General features: G+C 44.2%; 1 protein-coding gene across 1 annotated transcript in view; it reads right to left on the reverse strand.

The window, feature by feature from the left end:
- TMEM108 (transmembrane protein 108) overlaps nucleotides 1–15,908 on the reverse strand; it is an 820,487-nt gene that overhangs the window by 347,568 nt on the left and 457,011 nt on the right. The window contains exon 3 of the mRNA XM_085629968.1: nucleotides 1,449–1,534. Within this exon, the coding sequence (XP_085486094.1) occupies nucleotides 1,449–1,488 (40 nt within the window). The 5' untranslated portion in view covers nucleotides 1,489–1,534. The remainder of the gene's footprint in view (nucleotides 1–1,448; nucleotides 1,535–15,908) is intronic.

A 15,908-nucleotide genomic window follows, 5' to 3' on the forward strand; every position in this document is an offset into this window, starting at 1 on the left:
ATACGTTTTTTATGCCTTGAAAATGCCCATACACAACTCACATGTGGGCGAAATATGAGCCACAAAAAACCTTAATGTGGAAAGCATGTAATTCAATGGAATATTCAGGCCAACACTCTCCTTGTAAATAACATTTCTCGCTGTTTTACTTTCAAATGGAATTTGCTTATTTTGTTATATAGATATCAAAGTCAATTAAACATTGAACTACCCAACTGAGTCTCAAACTTACTAGATGACTGTGTCATGAGGGACACCATTTCCTAATCATGGGATTTTCCTTCACAACCTACAGTATATATAGGAGGCCCATTCCCGGTCCACGTCCACAAAACCAATTGTACTTACACACCTGAAAATAATGGTTTTACAATTTTTAGACAAGTGTGCCCATGGTGACATAGAGTCATCTGGCTACCGCGCCAGGAGTCTTAATTCATGGTACCACAATTCTTCCAAAAATGATATTGAAAGCCAAAAAATGTATACTAGCATGGCACTTACTAACATGTTCATCAAAAGCAGGAGCGACATGCCACACTAACACGTGCCACCATTTAAGGTACAAAATACGAAACAGAAACCATGGAAACAAACTAGTCATAAACATGAAATATGGAGAAAAAAACAGAAGACAGGCCTTCTCCATCTGGGCACCCAGAATCTGGAACAGCAGACCTGCCCCAGCCCTCCTGCAGTTCAGGAAGCAGCTAAAAACACATCTCTTTAGGGAACACGACTCTCCCACCCTACTCACTGCGGTTTCTTGTATCTGCCTCCCTCACATGCCCATCTTCAAGGCTCCGTTATTTACAACTAGTTTCACGCTTTACAAGGACCAAAAATCACACATATGTATATTTTAGGGGTATGGGGTTGAGTCACAAAAACATTTATGAATAAAGGAAGGAGTGTAACTGGTGTTCCTTAATGTGCCCTTACAGGCGGGGCCTTTGTGAACGGCTCCTCAGTGGAACTCTTTGTTAGTAAAAGTGCAAAGAGGGCGCGTCCTTTCAACTTGTAGTACTAACATATGAATATTCCATGAACACGTCAGTTTTAGTGCAATTCTAGAAGCTTTCACAAAAGCAGGGAAGAGTACGCAAGAGTACTGCAGCAGTATTAAAATACATACTCCAAAATGCCTTAGTGGGCAGGCCCCATCTTTAATGTATTATTTATTTATAAAATGCCAAGGCCCTCCCACACAGAGACAGCCTGTCGCCAGTGCTTGTGATGGAGAAATAGAAATGCAGGTATGCTTGTTTCTGAGAAGTGCCAGTACTCTCCAATTAAAAGTATTACGTTTTCTTGAGTGCAGGTACTCTACCCCTCAAAATAAAAACGTGCCGGTACTCAGTACCGGTCAGTACCGGTCCATTTAAAGCACTGCAGGCTATCATTAAACAACAACAGATAATACCCGGATGTAGGAAAGGAGCACTTACTCAACAGTCGGCAGCAGAGGGCCTGTGGACTTCTCTTCATGGTATCATCTGCCTCGGCTGGTTGTCCAGTTTATTCATGGTTCTGTCTGTGGAAAGAAAGGAAAGACTCTTTCAGCAGCGGCCACCTTGGCGTAAGCTCGGCGCTGCGCACTCAGCCGGACCCCGCAGGCTGCTATGATTAAATTGGGTCCGAGAGAGGCTGGAATGGCGTCGGCGCCGGCGTCGCCTTTATTATCAAGCTACCGGAATGCAGAACAAACCGTATTATCTGCAAAGTCTGCAATCCAGCGCGCCAAACGCTTACTCAGCAGCCGGGGGATTAAACCGGTACACTTATGCTAAACACGCCTGGCGTGTAATAATCACAGAACATCACGGAGGGGGACTTTTCAGGGAAGCCCCCGCAAGTGTGCACCGGCTCACACGGATACGCTCACGAGTGCGCCAGGATTGTTGTCTACTTTCTTTGAGGACCAATGTTTCAAAAGGCATCAACGACATAAGAGTGACGCTTTTTGTACAGCGCTTAATGCTTGCTCAGCAGCCTGTGTTTAACCGCTACAAATTTTGCCTGAAGGGAACATGTGCAGAGAGAGATTGGTTGCTCAGGCAAGATCACGCAAATAGATCTAAAGAGAAAGGCAGTAAGCGAACCCTTGTCCCCAGGCTCCACAAATGAAAGGATGGTCCCAATTCGAACGGTCAGAGCTGCCGACTTTGGTGCTGGGGAACCATATTCGAGTCTCGGCGTCTGCTCAACATCCTGTGATTCTGGGCAAATGACTCAATCTCCCCGTGCCTACCAAAAATGAATGTGCGTTTCCTTGTGTAACGTAACTAACTGGTACTCATGTAAAGCACTCCAATACCTGTGGGTAGAGTTCGCGCTATATAAAACTGCAACAAACCCCCCCCCCAAAAAAAAACGTAGGTGTAATCTAATATAGCCTTATATCCCTATACCGGCTATTAAAGGCCTGCTGCATCGTTAAAGGCCCGAGCAGAAGGCGAGGGACTTTAACAAAGCAGCGGGACTTTAATAGCCGGTATAGCCCTGCTACGAAGGGCTATAAGGCTATTAGAACATTCTGCCACTAGAGGGCAGAATGTTCTAACAAATAAAACAAAGCCTTCAGGGAGCGCGAGGGGATTCAAATCCCCTCAGGCTCCCTGAAGCCGTTGTTCACAGCCAGAGCTGTGAACAAAGAAACATTGGAATGTTGGAGCTCCGAGCTTATACCAGCCATTATAAGCCCGGAGCACTCCATTGTTTTCAATGGAGCTACCAACATTCCAATGTTCTAATAACTGATTACATACATTATTTTTTATTAACCCCTTCAGCGCTGCGCGGATTCCCCCGCGGTGCTGAAGGGTTCGAGCGCGGGCGGGGCCATGACGGAACGGTTCCGTCATGAGCACAGCTCAACCGATGCTCATGACGGAACCGTTCCGTCATGGGCATGGAAGGGGTTAAAGCGATTGGAAAATTCAAGGGCAATTACTACCTCCTTCTAAACTCAACCTACCTGAGCAAAGGTATCTTAACAGCTATATCACTTTTCCCACCCGTTTATGACAAATTAAGTACACCATTGTTATATACAATAATAACTGCAAATTTCAAAGGCAGAGATTCCCCGTTGTTTTTCTAAAAACCCTCGCCATGTTATATGTACTTTCAGCACGTGTGAAGACACACTGCACAGTTCTCGTAACTAAGAGGCATCATTAAAAGGAGTTGGCATTGGGCAGCATCGCTAATCATTTTGCTGCGCTGCCCTGCGCCAATTCAAAAGGACAGGGATGCGTTGTATATACAAGATATGGTGCATTCCCGACCTTTTAGCCAGCACACATGTTGCAGCCGTGCGCCAACGCAGGCGCCTGGGTTTCTCTGTTGCACAATTGTTTTTGTGCAGGAAGGGACACCTTCCTGCCCCAAAACAGTCAGGAGAGGTGTTTTCCTCTTTCTTTGAATGCTGCAGAATGCAGCACATGCGAAAAGAGGAAAAAAGAAGGAGAAATGTAAACATTTCTCCCTATTACGCCTGTTCTAGGAGGTGCAAGGTTTTGGCGTTCCGCGGTTTTGGCGTTGCGCCAAGTTTACCTGACATTGAAAATCTGGGGCAGCGTCATATTCCATGGCTGTTGGGTAGGAACACCCACAGCAACACCTGCGGAACGCGTCTTTCACGCAGAGTAAGGCAAGACAGCGACTTGCGTTGCTTCGTCTTACTCCATATCAACAAGGTCATGAAAAGCGACGCAGAGTGGCTTTGGGTGGCCTTGTAGATATGAGTCTGCACTGTGCGCAACTGGAGCGTCAAAAATAGTGATGCTGAGGTGGTGCAAGGAGCTTGTAAATATGCTCCTAAGTTTCCAGCATCAGCTTCTCTGCTATAGCGGAGGAACGTCAACCCCCTGCCCACAGAGGCAAATGAAAAACAAAATTACCTAAATGTAGATCAATTCATTTTTTGTCCTGTGGTTGAGTCGTGAGGGCGGGACCACAGCACCGCAGCAGAGGAGGAGGAGTGGTGGGCTCTGCTGTCAGTGCGCATGACGGGTTGGCCGGTGGTCTCAGGCCGGCCAAACCTTCATGCTCCCTGACATCTCTCCAAAATTTAAAATGAGTTTGGAATTTTCTTTCGAGTTTGGCAGGTGACACTGTTGTTGATGAGTTTGCAGAGTAACAGCATGCACATTTTTGTGCATATTTTGGGGTAGTTACATATATGATGATGGGTTACAGTAATGTTTTTGGCTAGATTTGCATGTAATTCACGGCACATTTAGGTAAAGAGAGGTATGTTTTTGCACACTTAGGTACTGTATTGTATATTTTAAGCTTTAAGTTGGATCTCGTCCCTTAAATGCCAACGGGCCTGTTTAAAAATTGCAGTTACCCCTGAAGAAGGGCTTCCAGCCTGAAATGCGCTGGTCTATAGTTGCACAAGTAACCAGGATATATTGTTGATTCCATCGTGCTGTATGATAAAGCCTGGATGGGCATGTATGCATCATTTGAAGCTTGGAATTAAGCTACCTCCCTTATGAATTGGGAAAGTTTGAAGAACATGGAATAAAAATGAATTACATGAAGAAAAAAAGGAACTACAGTTTTGATTAAAGTCATTTACGCTGTGCAGCTTGTGACTGAAGCGAAACACCGCCCCAGCCTATTTTGGAAGTCTCTGCCCTGACAGTCACATATATTTAGTGGGATTTCCAGTGAAGGATGTCACAGTAAATCTACGCACCCACGGTGACATCATCAAAAAAATACTCTAGAAGACCTATTAATGGTGATTGTTGGAGATACACGAATGGGCAAATATAATCCTTTTTCCCGCACACTGGTTGGCCCCTTTAAGGTGGACTGGCTGTAGGGTCTCAGTTTCCAGGGGTCTCCTCTCTGATAGGCCATGTCTCCAGGTTCTGTACAAAGGCAGGTGGGTGGGATCCTGCTCTAAGCAATGAAGACAAGGAGTCCACTCTGATTCACCAATCACACCGCCGTTTCCTCCTACTACATCCTCATTGAGCATTGGGTAGACTGGTCATGTTTGGCGCCGTCCATCTAGAGCAGGCGTGTCCAGTGTTGGTTGACCGTGACTTGTAGGCTAACTGGAACCTTGTAAATAACTCTCATTTCCATTTTCTAGCTGTAGAGTTATCTTATGGCCTGCAGATTACATCAGATGTCACCGGCTAGTGTTTGCTAGTTTATTGTGTGTTTTTTTGGAAACTCCCTAACTTTGTTACAAGATTTTAATAACAGAGTACCTTTGTTGGGCCCTTAGCAATCATGAGGATATGTTGCATTATGCATTCATGCAAACTCTGCTCTTCACACACTGCTTATAGAGTAATAAGGAAAAAACCTTGATGCAAAAAAACAGATCTGGGTGAATACATATTTTATTCACACTCTAGGCCTCTGCGGTCGGTGCAGATTGTTGTAATGCCACGTAAGGCTCTGTGCTCTATTAGTTGACTGGCGGAAGCGTTGGCACATTATAGCAACTATAGGCTGCTCCACACCCAGGATGAGGAAGTGGTGCCAGTCTGCCTATTGCCTGCCAAGGCTCATAATGGGCTGCCCCTCCCCTTCACTTGCCCACCACTAAAGTTTCTCTGTGTCTAGGTCATGCCACCTTGCATTCTGATATCCTTTGTACCTCCGCCCATCTGCAGTGGGAGTTTTTCAATGCATTGGCTGGTCTTTCCATGCAAAATATTGGCTTGCATTTCTCAGATTCCTCAGATGTGACTCCTCCAATAAATTCATGAAAGCTGCCCCCCTCTCCTCTTGGGGTGCTTGGGGTATTTAAATGTCCAAGTCGACAAATGTTTGAACTGAGTTCAATTCTCATCGCTGACACGTGCTATGATCTGTGGGTCACAAGTTCCAACGCTAGCAAGACCAGTTCAGAGCTCCCAAGTCAGCAAGCTGAGTGCCATTACATTGGATAATAACAGCACTTGTTATTTAAAGTGCTTAGAAATGGTATAAGTGTTGTGCAAAGCACTATATAAACAAGCTCGAGCAAAGTTAATAGATTTGGTTCGCGGTTTGAGTCTTGACTAAAATATTTTCTAAAGGCCTGCTGCAGTGAAAAGCAAAACAGAAAACTTTTGATTTCTTATATAGCACATCTATGACATGAAGAATTTAGAGCATGATCAGTCAGTGTACTTGAGAGAAGTAAAATAGTCCCTCATGCATTGTAATGCAAACACTCCATGGGGTGGTGTAGGGTGGAATGATATACAAAAAAGCCAATGGCAAGAGATGAAAGGATATTACTCCTGTGGGGCACATTCAATACACATAGTATGTATATGTTAAAGAAATTGTAACAATAGGGCTTAGAGAAAGCTGGTTGTCAAGCCAGACCCAGAAGCCAAATTGTTAATATTCCCATACATTCTTTCTTCTTCACTCCTGTTGCACTGTGTATGCTTATGTGCTTTCAGTGCCCCTCATATGACTTTGGGCTGCTGTCCTTCCAATATCTTATGGGTCCATCTCTGATTCCTGCTAGGTTGTCAATATCCCTCTTCGGGGATGGGGGTGCAGGGACTAACCCTTGTTTGATACAGCAGTGTTTGATAATCCTTTCCTCACCTTTTCCCACTATTTCTTAATTTGCCAGCACCCGACTGTGCTTCTCCGCTAACGCCTCATAAGGTTTCACCAGCATAAGACCTTCAGATGTGATTGCCTCCCTCCTCTCATTATTAGCGAAGGAGACAACTGAGACAAAAGAGCAGACATTTTGCCTACTGTGGAGGAAAAAGAAGGAAATAAGACAATTTCTTTTCCGATACATTTACTTGGTGTAAAAAAAAACTTTTAGTCATTTACGCTTTATTGTGAACAAATTAATCAATTTTTTTGAAACACTCTAGCAATTGTGAACTGTCAATTCAGTACCAATACTGTGTGGTGCAGAGTTAAAATATATTCGAGCATGCATTTAATCTACAGATGGACTAGAATTAACACATATCAGTGCAGGGTGGATCAGGATTTACCGTTCAAGGGAGACCATGGAAACGTGTGCATAGCACCTGGATGACTAATAGCTCTTCGAGGTTATACTAATGGCGTATCGTACAGAATACGAATACGATAAGATAAGCTAAGATAAGACGTTATAAGATAAGATGTGATAAGATAAAGATGTGATAAGATAAGATAAGGTTAAGATAAGATAAGGTAAGCTAGGATAAGATTGGATTGACGTGGCCTATGTCAGAGGGGAAGACAATTAAATGCGAACAATACCTTTGTGAATTCCAAATCCTAAAGCTGCAAACTCTCTTTATTTCTTCGGTGTGCATTTGCTAGGGATTTAGCCAGGTCCCAAAATCAATCCTTCAGAGTTTTCTTAAGAGGCGTCCGCTGTCATTACACACACACGTCAACTCATTATATTGCACTCCCCGGCCTTTTAAATGCCAAAGAGATTATGAAAGCGGGAGGGCGTATTTGACTTGCAGTTTTCATCTCTTTTTATATTACTTTTACCAGTATCCCCTGCTCCCGGTTGATATCGAGTGATATTAAAAAAGATGACAGACTTAAAATAAGGAAGCGTCTTTGTGAAGCGTGAGTCGTCAATCGCCCCCCAGAAAATGCGCGATACATGCCAATTATTTTGAATTTGTGCTTGGTTACTATGTCATTTACTGTTAGCTGGCAGTTATTTGCATTACTTACTGCGATCATTATGTGCTTCCTGATGTACAACATGCGCATGTTCTATAATCAATGACAGCCGGTGAGAAATTCTTCTTGGTGCTGTTGCCTACTGTTTGGAGGCCTTTTATCTAATCATACCAGGAAGTTCCTTGTGCTTGCTTCATGGGTCCCCTGAGACCCATTTGGGCTCAGTTTGCAGAGATCCTTCGGAAGGAAGAGCATGTTACTACTGTAAATCTGTCCCGTGCCAGAGACAATGATGGAGGTAAAGACAGAGTGTATGCGATTCATTGACGATCTTAAACACTTGCAGTTGTCAATGATTGACAAATGTCTTGACAGGAATACTCCACTTTTAAAGCCCTCTGAGGATGGGAAATCATTTTCCACCCCTCAAGGTTAATGATCATTGTTGAGGTTTTAGCTGATTATTATGATGTGGACAACAGGACCCTAGGAGGGAACAAGCAACAGGAAAATTCAGTAGGTCTGGCTTGCTCCTTGAGTCCTGACCAAAGCATTGAAAAAAACTGCTACAGTGAAAAACAAACATAAAAACATTGACTACTTTCTGTGTACAATGCAATATGAGATCAAAAAAATCATGAATGATGATTCAGTATATGTTTGAGAAGTAAAATAGTTCCTCATGCATTGCAATGCAAGCATTCCTCCGGAGATGGATTGATACACCAAACAGCTAATAGCAAGGGGTGAAAGAGAAATACTCCTCAGGGCAGATCTAAGGACATTTCTATGAATATTTTAGAGAATTGGTAACAACAGGTGATGCAGACAGCTGTACTGTCAAGCCAGACCGAAAACAGTGCTGGGATGCCCTCTCTCCACCACTGTGACGAAGTGCCTATTTGACTCACAAATCCCAAAAAGGGTTCAAAAGTTTTCATTCTCAACTTGTAAATTCGTCCTTTTCCCTAGAACATAATGGAGGTTAGAACATGGTGTACATGATTCACTAGCAATCTTATACGCATGCCATTCTCAATGTTGAACACAATGCCATGAATACTGAAGATTGTAGACTTCTGAGAAGAATTACTTTCGTATCCCTCAAATGCCCTTACTATTGGCTCAGCCAAAGATGTTGTTGTGAACATCTGGCTCCACCCATACTGGCTGACTAGCACAATCTAAAATGTGGTTAAGTAGCCAAAGGATGTCATTCCTTACTGTAAAACCCGTTGTTCTCTCTGCAAGATGATGACTCTTTGGACACGGGGCAAGATAGTCATTGATATGGTATACACCATCTCTCGTTAAAGTTGATTTGATGGCCATGCACATTCACATTTTGGATGAGGCAGGGGAGTCCCCGGTCAGCTCTGGTGTTCGCCCTGGCAAGGGAGCCACTTGCAGCCTTCACACAAAAGCTTAACAAGGGTCTGAGCTTAGGTCTAAATGGGGCACGTCATTTAATATCATTTGAAGCTGAAGACATAATGCTATCCTCAAGAGATGCAACAAATGGCATGCCCCAACCATTACTGGACTGAACATATTTGGGAACATCTTGGGGTTAGTCATCAGTTGGACTAAGTCATGACTGTATACCCTGTCTGCTCAGAAACAGCAAGGCAAAACAAGGATATCATGTGAATAATATCAGATGGGTGGGGGACACATTTCCCCTCTTGGGCATCGACATTTGTTATACAGACTAGGCCGTGATAACGGCAACCTCCGTAGAGCCATTAGGGACAAAAAAAGATCCTAGAACCTTCTGGAAACCCTTGCCCCCATTGATCCAGGGTAGAGTATCCCTTACCAAAATAATAGTACTGCTGCACTTATTAATTTACTTTGTAAATATACATATGTTCTTAGCTCCAAATTTGTTCAAAGAACTTAATTCTACATTAAGGGATTTACTTTTGCAGGGCAGCGCTTCAGGGTGGCACCCCCAAATTACAACAATTCGCCAATGAAAGCGGAGTGGGGGTACTGGATTTTGAGGTTTACTACATAGCACACCAACCAAAATGGCTAGCTAAATGGCAAACTGAACCGCCTTCCGTGGAAGCCAAGTACCTTGCTCTATATTCTGACAGGGGCAGGGTAACTACATTGATGATATAAAAGAGCGCTGCTAAGGATACATTTCTGACACTAATGAAGGTACTTAAGCACTGCTGGGACAGGTACCCAAGATGGGCACCAACACTAACAGTATATTCTCCAGAGCTGATCCAGGCCCTTTCAGGCCTAAACTCAGCAGCAGGGAGACCGGCACTAAGAACTCGGAGAGATGCTGCGGAGCATCAGGTGGGAGAGCTATATGAAGGTGGTGTCATACCATTCTTCCAAGACCTTCTGGAGGAGATGGTACCACCACATGGCCAATTCCTAACGTAAGGCAAAGTAGTTGCGGTCATACAGACACCTTAGAAAGAAGGCAACAGAGAACCCTCCCTCACAAGAAATATTATCAAAATCAGACTGGAAATGGGTGAAAAGGCAGTGATGCACCCACACAGAGCAGCGCTGGATAGTCTTAAACAACCACTGGCAGACCCAAGGAAGAAATGGGTGGCAAATATGGGGAAAGACACCTCAGACTTCGACTTAGTATTGACACATTCTCAGTGTATTGAGAAATACACACCTAAAGCTAAAAAAATGTAACTATCTCCACAAGACATTTCTGAATCCTTACAAAGTAGCAAACATATGTGAAAACTCCAATTCTGCAAGTTGGAGATGCAACCGCGCCCCAGTGGGTTTGTACCACATGTTCTGGGAATATCTGGCGATAGTCCAGTACTGGGAACCAATAGTAGAAATAATCAAGGAAAGTCAGGGAGAAGCTACTACAACCTGAACTCTGCCTATTGGGGCGAACGCCCAGACTGAGAAAGAATAAAGTAGGGAATAGGTTTGTTGAACTAATTTTTATGTTAGCCAAAATGTCATGAATTGTAAATCTACAATAATGACCAACATAGAAAATGTAAGAGTCAAATGACACAGTGGGCTGACACAGAGGAGCCTGTACTGCACATAAAGAGAAAGAAGGGCACCATAGATGGTGGTGGTCCCAAGAAATGGACTTACTTTTAGTATAGCGCCCCCCGGGGGCTCAACTGCGTTTTCCCTCTCATTATAATGAACTACTACTGGTACGTGAGCCTGTGCACAGTCACACTGTCAGCCTCCTAGAGATAAATGTCGCAGTAGGCCCGTCCAGGATTTAACCTTGTACCCATCAGCCTGCACACAGCAGATGCATAACCTTGTGAGCTATCTTTCCCTGGAGAGGGCCCGCGCGCCTTCCCCCGCAGATGCAGCCTAATTGTGTCAGTGCAGATTTACAGTGATTGGAATTACAGAATTTTATATGCCAATAAAGCCACAAGGCACCGAACAAGCGCTATAAATCCACCCACCAGCTCGGTGCACCGAAGCATGGTTTTTACTGGTTATCGACAGTCTCATTGAAGGAGGAGGGCGATCAGGGTGGCCTCCTGTGGCGCATGACTCTACTGCAAACAAAGTCACTTTGACTTTTTTTTCCCCAGCAAAACAATTGAACACCCCCCAAAGCCATCTCACTTAGTTTGATGAAAAAAGCGGCATAAAGAAAACTAAAACACAAAAAAAGTTTTGACAAAGCAGTTTCGCTATTGGAGTAATGAGCCAAAAATTAAATAATTTCTCTGTTCTCAAATTCATAAATTGCAACATTTGGAATTTTCACACAATACCGCCACCAGATGGTTTTGGAATTTCCTTCCTCCCTGCCCTGGTCCCAAGATGTCTGAGGTGACAAAAGCCTGGTGTGGAGTTCTTTGTGAGTGTGCTGAGACAGCTCCTTTGAAGTGTATGTGGGGCAGGGAACAGCTCTACCCCTCCAATCCTGGCAGGATGGTTCATCATGCCAAGACCTAGTACCCCTTTGTTACACTGTCTTGGAGGGATATTCAAAGGCAACCTGCCAGCTACAGCTGCTCTTGTGACCCAGGGTACAGGCTGCAGGCACCAAATAGTTATGAAAAGAAATTGCCAACTTTCTAGAAGTGGATTTTCAGAATTGTGACTTAAAATTTGACTTTGCCATTACGGAGGGTTTTAATTTACAATTCATTTGCGACTAAACATGACATTTCTATCTGTTGCCAAACAAAAGTTATCACTTATTGTGAGGTTTGTTGCGCATTACATGGTGTGGTTGCGTGACCTCACCATGTTACACATTCGCCAAAAGTGTCTTGGGTCCAGTCAGACTCGTTTGTTAACCTCTTGCTCAACGCTGGGTAGCTATTGCTTTGAGCAGCAAGGCTTAAACAAATGAACAAGAATAAAGCATTTAGAAGTACCAAGCAACATCATAAGCAGGTCACACAACACAAAAGAAATCCCACACCAATTTATAAAAGTAGATTATATTTTCATAACATTTTAGACACCGAAAAGAATCAAATCCACCAGAGCTTTTCGAAGTTATACCTTTTTAAGTAGAATGCGAATCTCAGCCTTTTAGTTCAAAGCACTAACAAACATTGGTAACCGTAAAGTTGGAAATGTTTCAAAAGTTCAAAAGAGACTGGGCCGCCAATTCTAACAGGGGGGAATGTCAGGGGGCAGTAAGGAGTATTTGGACAGTTTCTTGGTCACAAAAGGAGTCTCAAAACAAGTTTCACACTTTATGCAAAGACCACCATAGATTTAAAAGGAGTGGTCCTATTGCTGAGGAATACCGATGCTGAGGATGCTGAAAAGATGCTCTGGATGCTGTACGGTCGACAGGTGCCTTCCAGGGTTGTCCCTTAGTCTATGAGTGAGGCAGCTTGGGCTAGACTGACTTTTGGAGTTCCCCTTTGCAGACTGGGGCTCTGGAGCAAGTTTTCCGTAGCCAAGATCCACAGGCAGAGTCCTCTGTTTGATAGCCAAAGGAGCAGCAGGTGCAGTCCAGTGGTTGGTGCAGGCTCTCTTGCCAAGCGCAAGGGCCGGCAGGGTAGTCCTTCTTGGGTCCTCTCTCCAGTCCAGATGTGATCTGAGGTTCAGAGTGCCAGGGGTGCCCTATTTCCGCCTAGAATGGACCTTTGCGGGTGTGGGGGTAATGCGGTTACTAGCCAAGCTGCAGGCCCACAAGTCGTATTTAATTTACAGGTCCTTGGTACAAGTAGTACCACTTTAATAGGGACTTATTAGTAAATTAAATGTGCCAATGAGGTGTTCGCCAATTTTACCCTTTTTTAAGGAGTGAGTACAAACTGTAGCACTGGTTAGCAGTGGTAAAGTGCACAGAATCCTAAGGCTGGCCAAAACAAATTTCAGCAAATCAGGAGGGGAGAAGGCAAACGTTTTACGGGAAGACCACCTTAAGGCTCTCAGGTCTTACAATAACATACAGGGAGCAAATCTTTGACCTCCGGTTTTGCACAGACCTTAGTAGCATCCACTCAAATTACAGTTTCCTATGCCTATCCCTTCTTGCATTACACCGGATCAGCATTTCAAACACTCACCTGGCAAAATAATGCACCTTTATTCACCATTTGCTAGAGCATAGTACAAAAACTGAGAGGTATTCTGGCTTAAGAATAGGTGCAAATATAACCTCCTTTATTTTCACTTGATTTATTAAATTCAGAAGTATGAATGGCTGATCCAGCCCTGCCAGGATTCATGCCTTACTTGCAGTATACATGCATTGTTCTGCTGTTGATGATCATCTCATGGAACACATTTATTGTTAAAATTCGCTTGGTAAACCACTTTCAACCATTTTTCTCTTTATTAAATAAAATCAGGAGGCAAACGACGAAGGGCCAGCTTACATAAACTTGGCGCTCGTGCAAAAATAGAGCACATTTTATTTTCCTCCTCTTTTGCTTAATGTTGATAGGTTTGCTCAGGTCTTTAGTGCATAAAGATTTTTGCACAGGAGCAAATATAGGCTGAACAGATTTTGTTCCATTTTTATGTAAAACAAAAGGAAGAGGTGTAATTTTCTCACCTGTTCAAACATCAAACTAAGTCTGACGCAAATTCAGTATGCACCATTTCATATTAGTAATGCTGCATGAGTGATGAAACAAGCATTGACAAATTCATTAGGCCCAGCCTTTGCTACCTATTGGCTTTGCCAATGGTTTTCAGCCACCCTGCACAGCATTCCCAATGCTGTGCAACATAACTAAAGTTTAAACAGAAAGAAAAAAAAGCTTTTTATGCAGCTGCTGGTGTCGTTTTGTAGATGTGCGCAACATTCATGCGCGCTACTAGAAAATAACACAGGCGTCTATTTTTCTATTCAGTTACCGGCCCATATTGGATTGGTAACTGCAAAGTAAATAAAGGTGCAAAACCTTTTTTTTTGTAAGCGGGTAGGCAGGGGAACAGAAGAAACACAGGGAGGGTGGGGGCATAGCGGAAGCAAAATGGGGATCATGGGGGAGCGCCAAAGCAACATGGGAAGGGACAGGAAAGAAATGGGAGAGGGTTGGAAGGGATGCAAAAGCAAAACAGGGAAGGAAAGGCAGGACTTGGATGTAACACGGGGGTTGGGAGAAAGCAACACGTAGGGTGGTGGAAGCAATGGGGAGAATCACACAGGCCAGCGCAAGAGGGGGGTGGTGGGAAAAAGCAGACAGGCGACAGAGAGCAACACGAAGTGCAGTAGGAGACACATACATGAGGAAAACACATGCACTCTCATGGAGTGATTGACTCAAAAGAAAAAAGCAGTGATTGAAAAGCAATCACTGGAAAAAGAGATGGCAGCAAATCAAAGAGACAATAAAGAGGCAATACTCCAAGGGAAGGATAAACACAAGACTGACAAGCTGGGACAGGAATAAGAAGCAGGCAAGTGTGATTGACACGGAAAGCCAACCAATGGAAATCAATGTGCGGGATTTAAGCCACTCTATGTCCTTGCTAAGACACAATGGGGCATATGTACAAGCCCCTATCGCCACGGGAAAGTCACATTTTGTGACGTTACCGTGGCGATAAGGGCCTTGCCTTATGTACAAGGCAGCGTTAAGCCACTTACCACATACAATTACATTCTTTTCGTACAGTAAGATAAAGGATGTAATGCATTGAAATTCAGTGTACAGTTAAGATGTAAAACAGTCCTTCATGAATTTCAAGACACCCACTCCACTGGAGGTGGAATGCTACATCAAACAGCCATTGGCATCCAGTGAGAGGGATTTACTCCTTTAGTAGGAGCCAGAATCCACTGTGTTTAGTTTAAAGAATTGGTACCAGTAGCTCACACAGACAGATGTGCTGATAAGGCAGACCTAAAAACCCCACAAATACACAGGATTATGCTGTATTCCTAGCGCAGTCTTGTGTATAAAGGAGGCGGGGAAGTCTGAGTGCAGTATACAGAGCAGCTTCCGGTGTGTAAACAGCCCTTTGTGGTGAAGCTCTCTTGCCGTAGGCTCTGCACACAAATCTAAGACTGTCTTTATAATCAATCACCGAACAGACAAGACCGAACAGGCATGCACCAAGGTAACCGTAGTGAGACCACCCTACCTGAATCCTCCAGGTAGCACTTGGCTGTCTTTGGATACCTGCACCAGGCCAACAATACCGAACAGGCATGCACTAGGCATAGGTAAACACAGCGAGCCCCCCCCCCCCCCCCCAGCTGAGTCTTCCACCTAGAACCAGCTGTGTTTGGAAACCTACACCAGGTCGACAAAACCGAACAGGCATGTGCATAGGTAACCATAGCGAGGCCCCTCCACCTAAATCTTCCAGATAGCACTGGCGGGTGTCCCGGTGGTAAAGGGCCTGCGTCCTGGTTCTATCGCCCGAAGCCGGGAAGTCCATCAAGGTAATGATTGGTCTACCCTAGCTTTTGGCTGGGTGGGGGTTGTGTAGGACTTGGCCTTTTGGGCTAAAGTTCCCTTCACTTTTTGCTTTCCCCTAGACTGTTTTCCTGACATAAAGTTGCCAATTTAGATGCTTTGGGTACTTTGCCACTGCTGATCAGTGTCAAAGTGCAAGTGTTCCCTATGTAAAGTGTAATGTAATTGGTTGGCCATGATTGGTATGTTTGCCTTACAAGTAAAGTCCCTAGTGATGTGCACTGTGTGCGCCAGGGCTAGTAATGCAAAGGCGCGCAGAGAAGGGAACTCAGGCCTGCAGTGTAGGGCCTGCATCAGTTTGCTAAGTTAGCATGTTGTCCTGACAAGTGCAACCACTTGTCAGGCCTTACTTTCTCTTTTTGCATACACTTTGGGCACCCCTGTGGTATGTTT

The sequence above is a fragment of the Triturus cristatus genome, chromosome 10 (assembly GCF_964204655.1).
Source record: "Triturus cristatus chromosome 10, aTriCri1.1, whole genome shotgun sequence".
In the NCBI taxonomy this organism is placed as follows: Eukaryota; Metazoa; Chordata; class Amphibia; order Caudata; family Salamandridae; genus Triturus; species Triturus cristatus.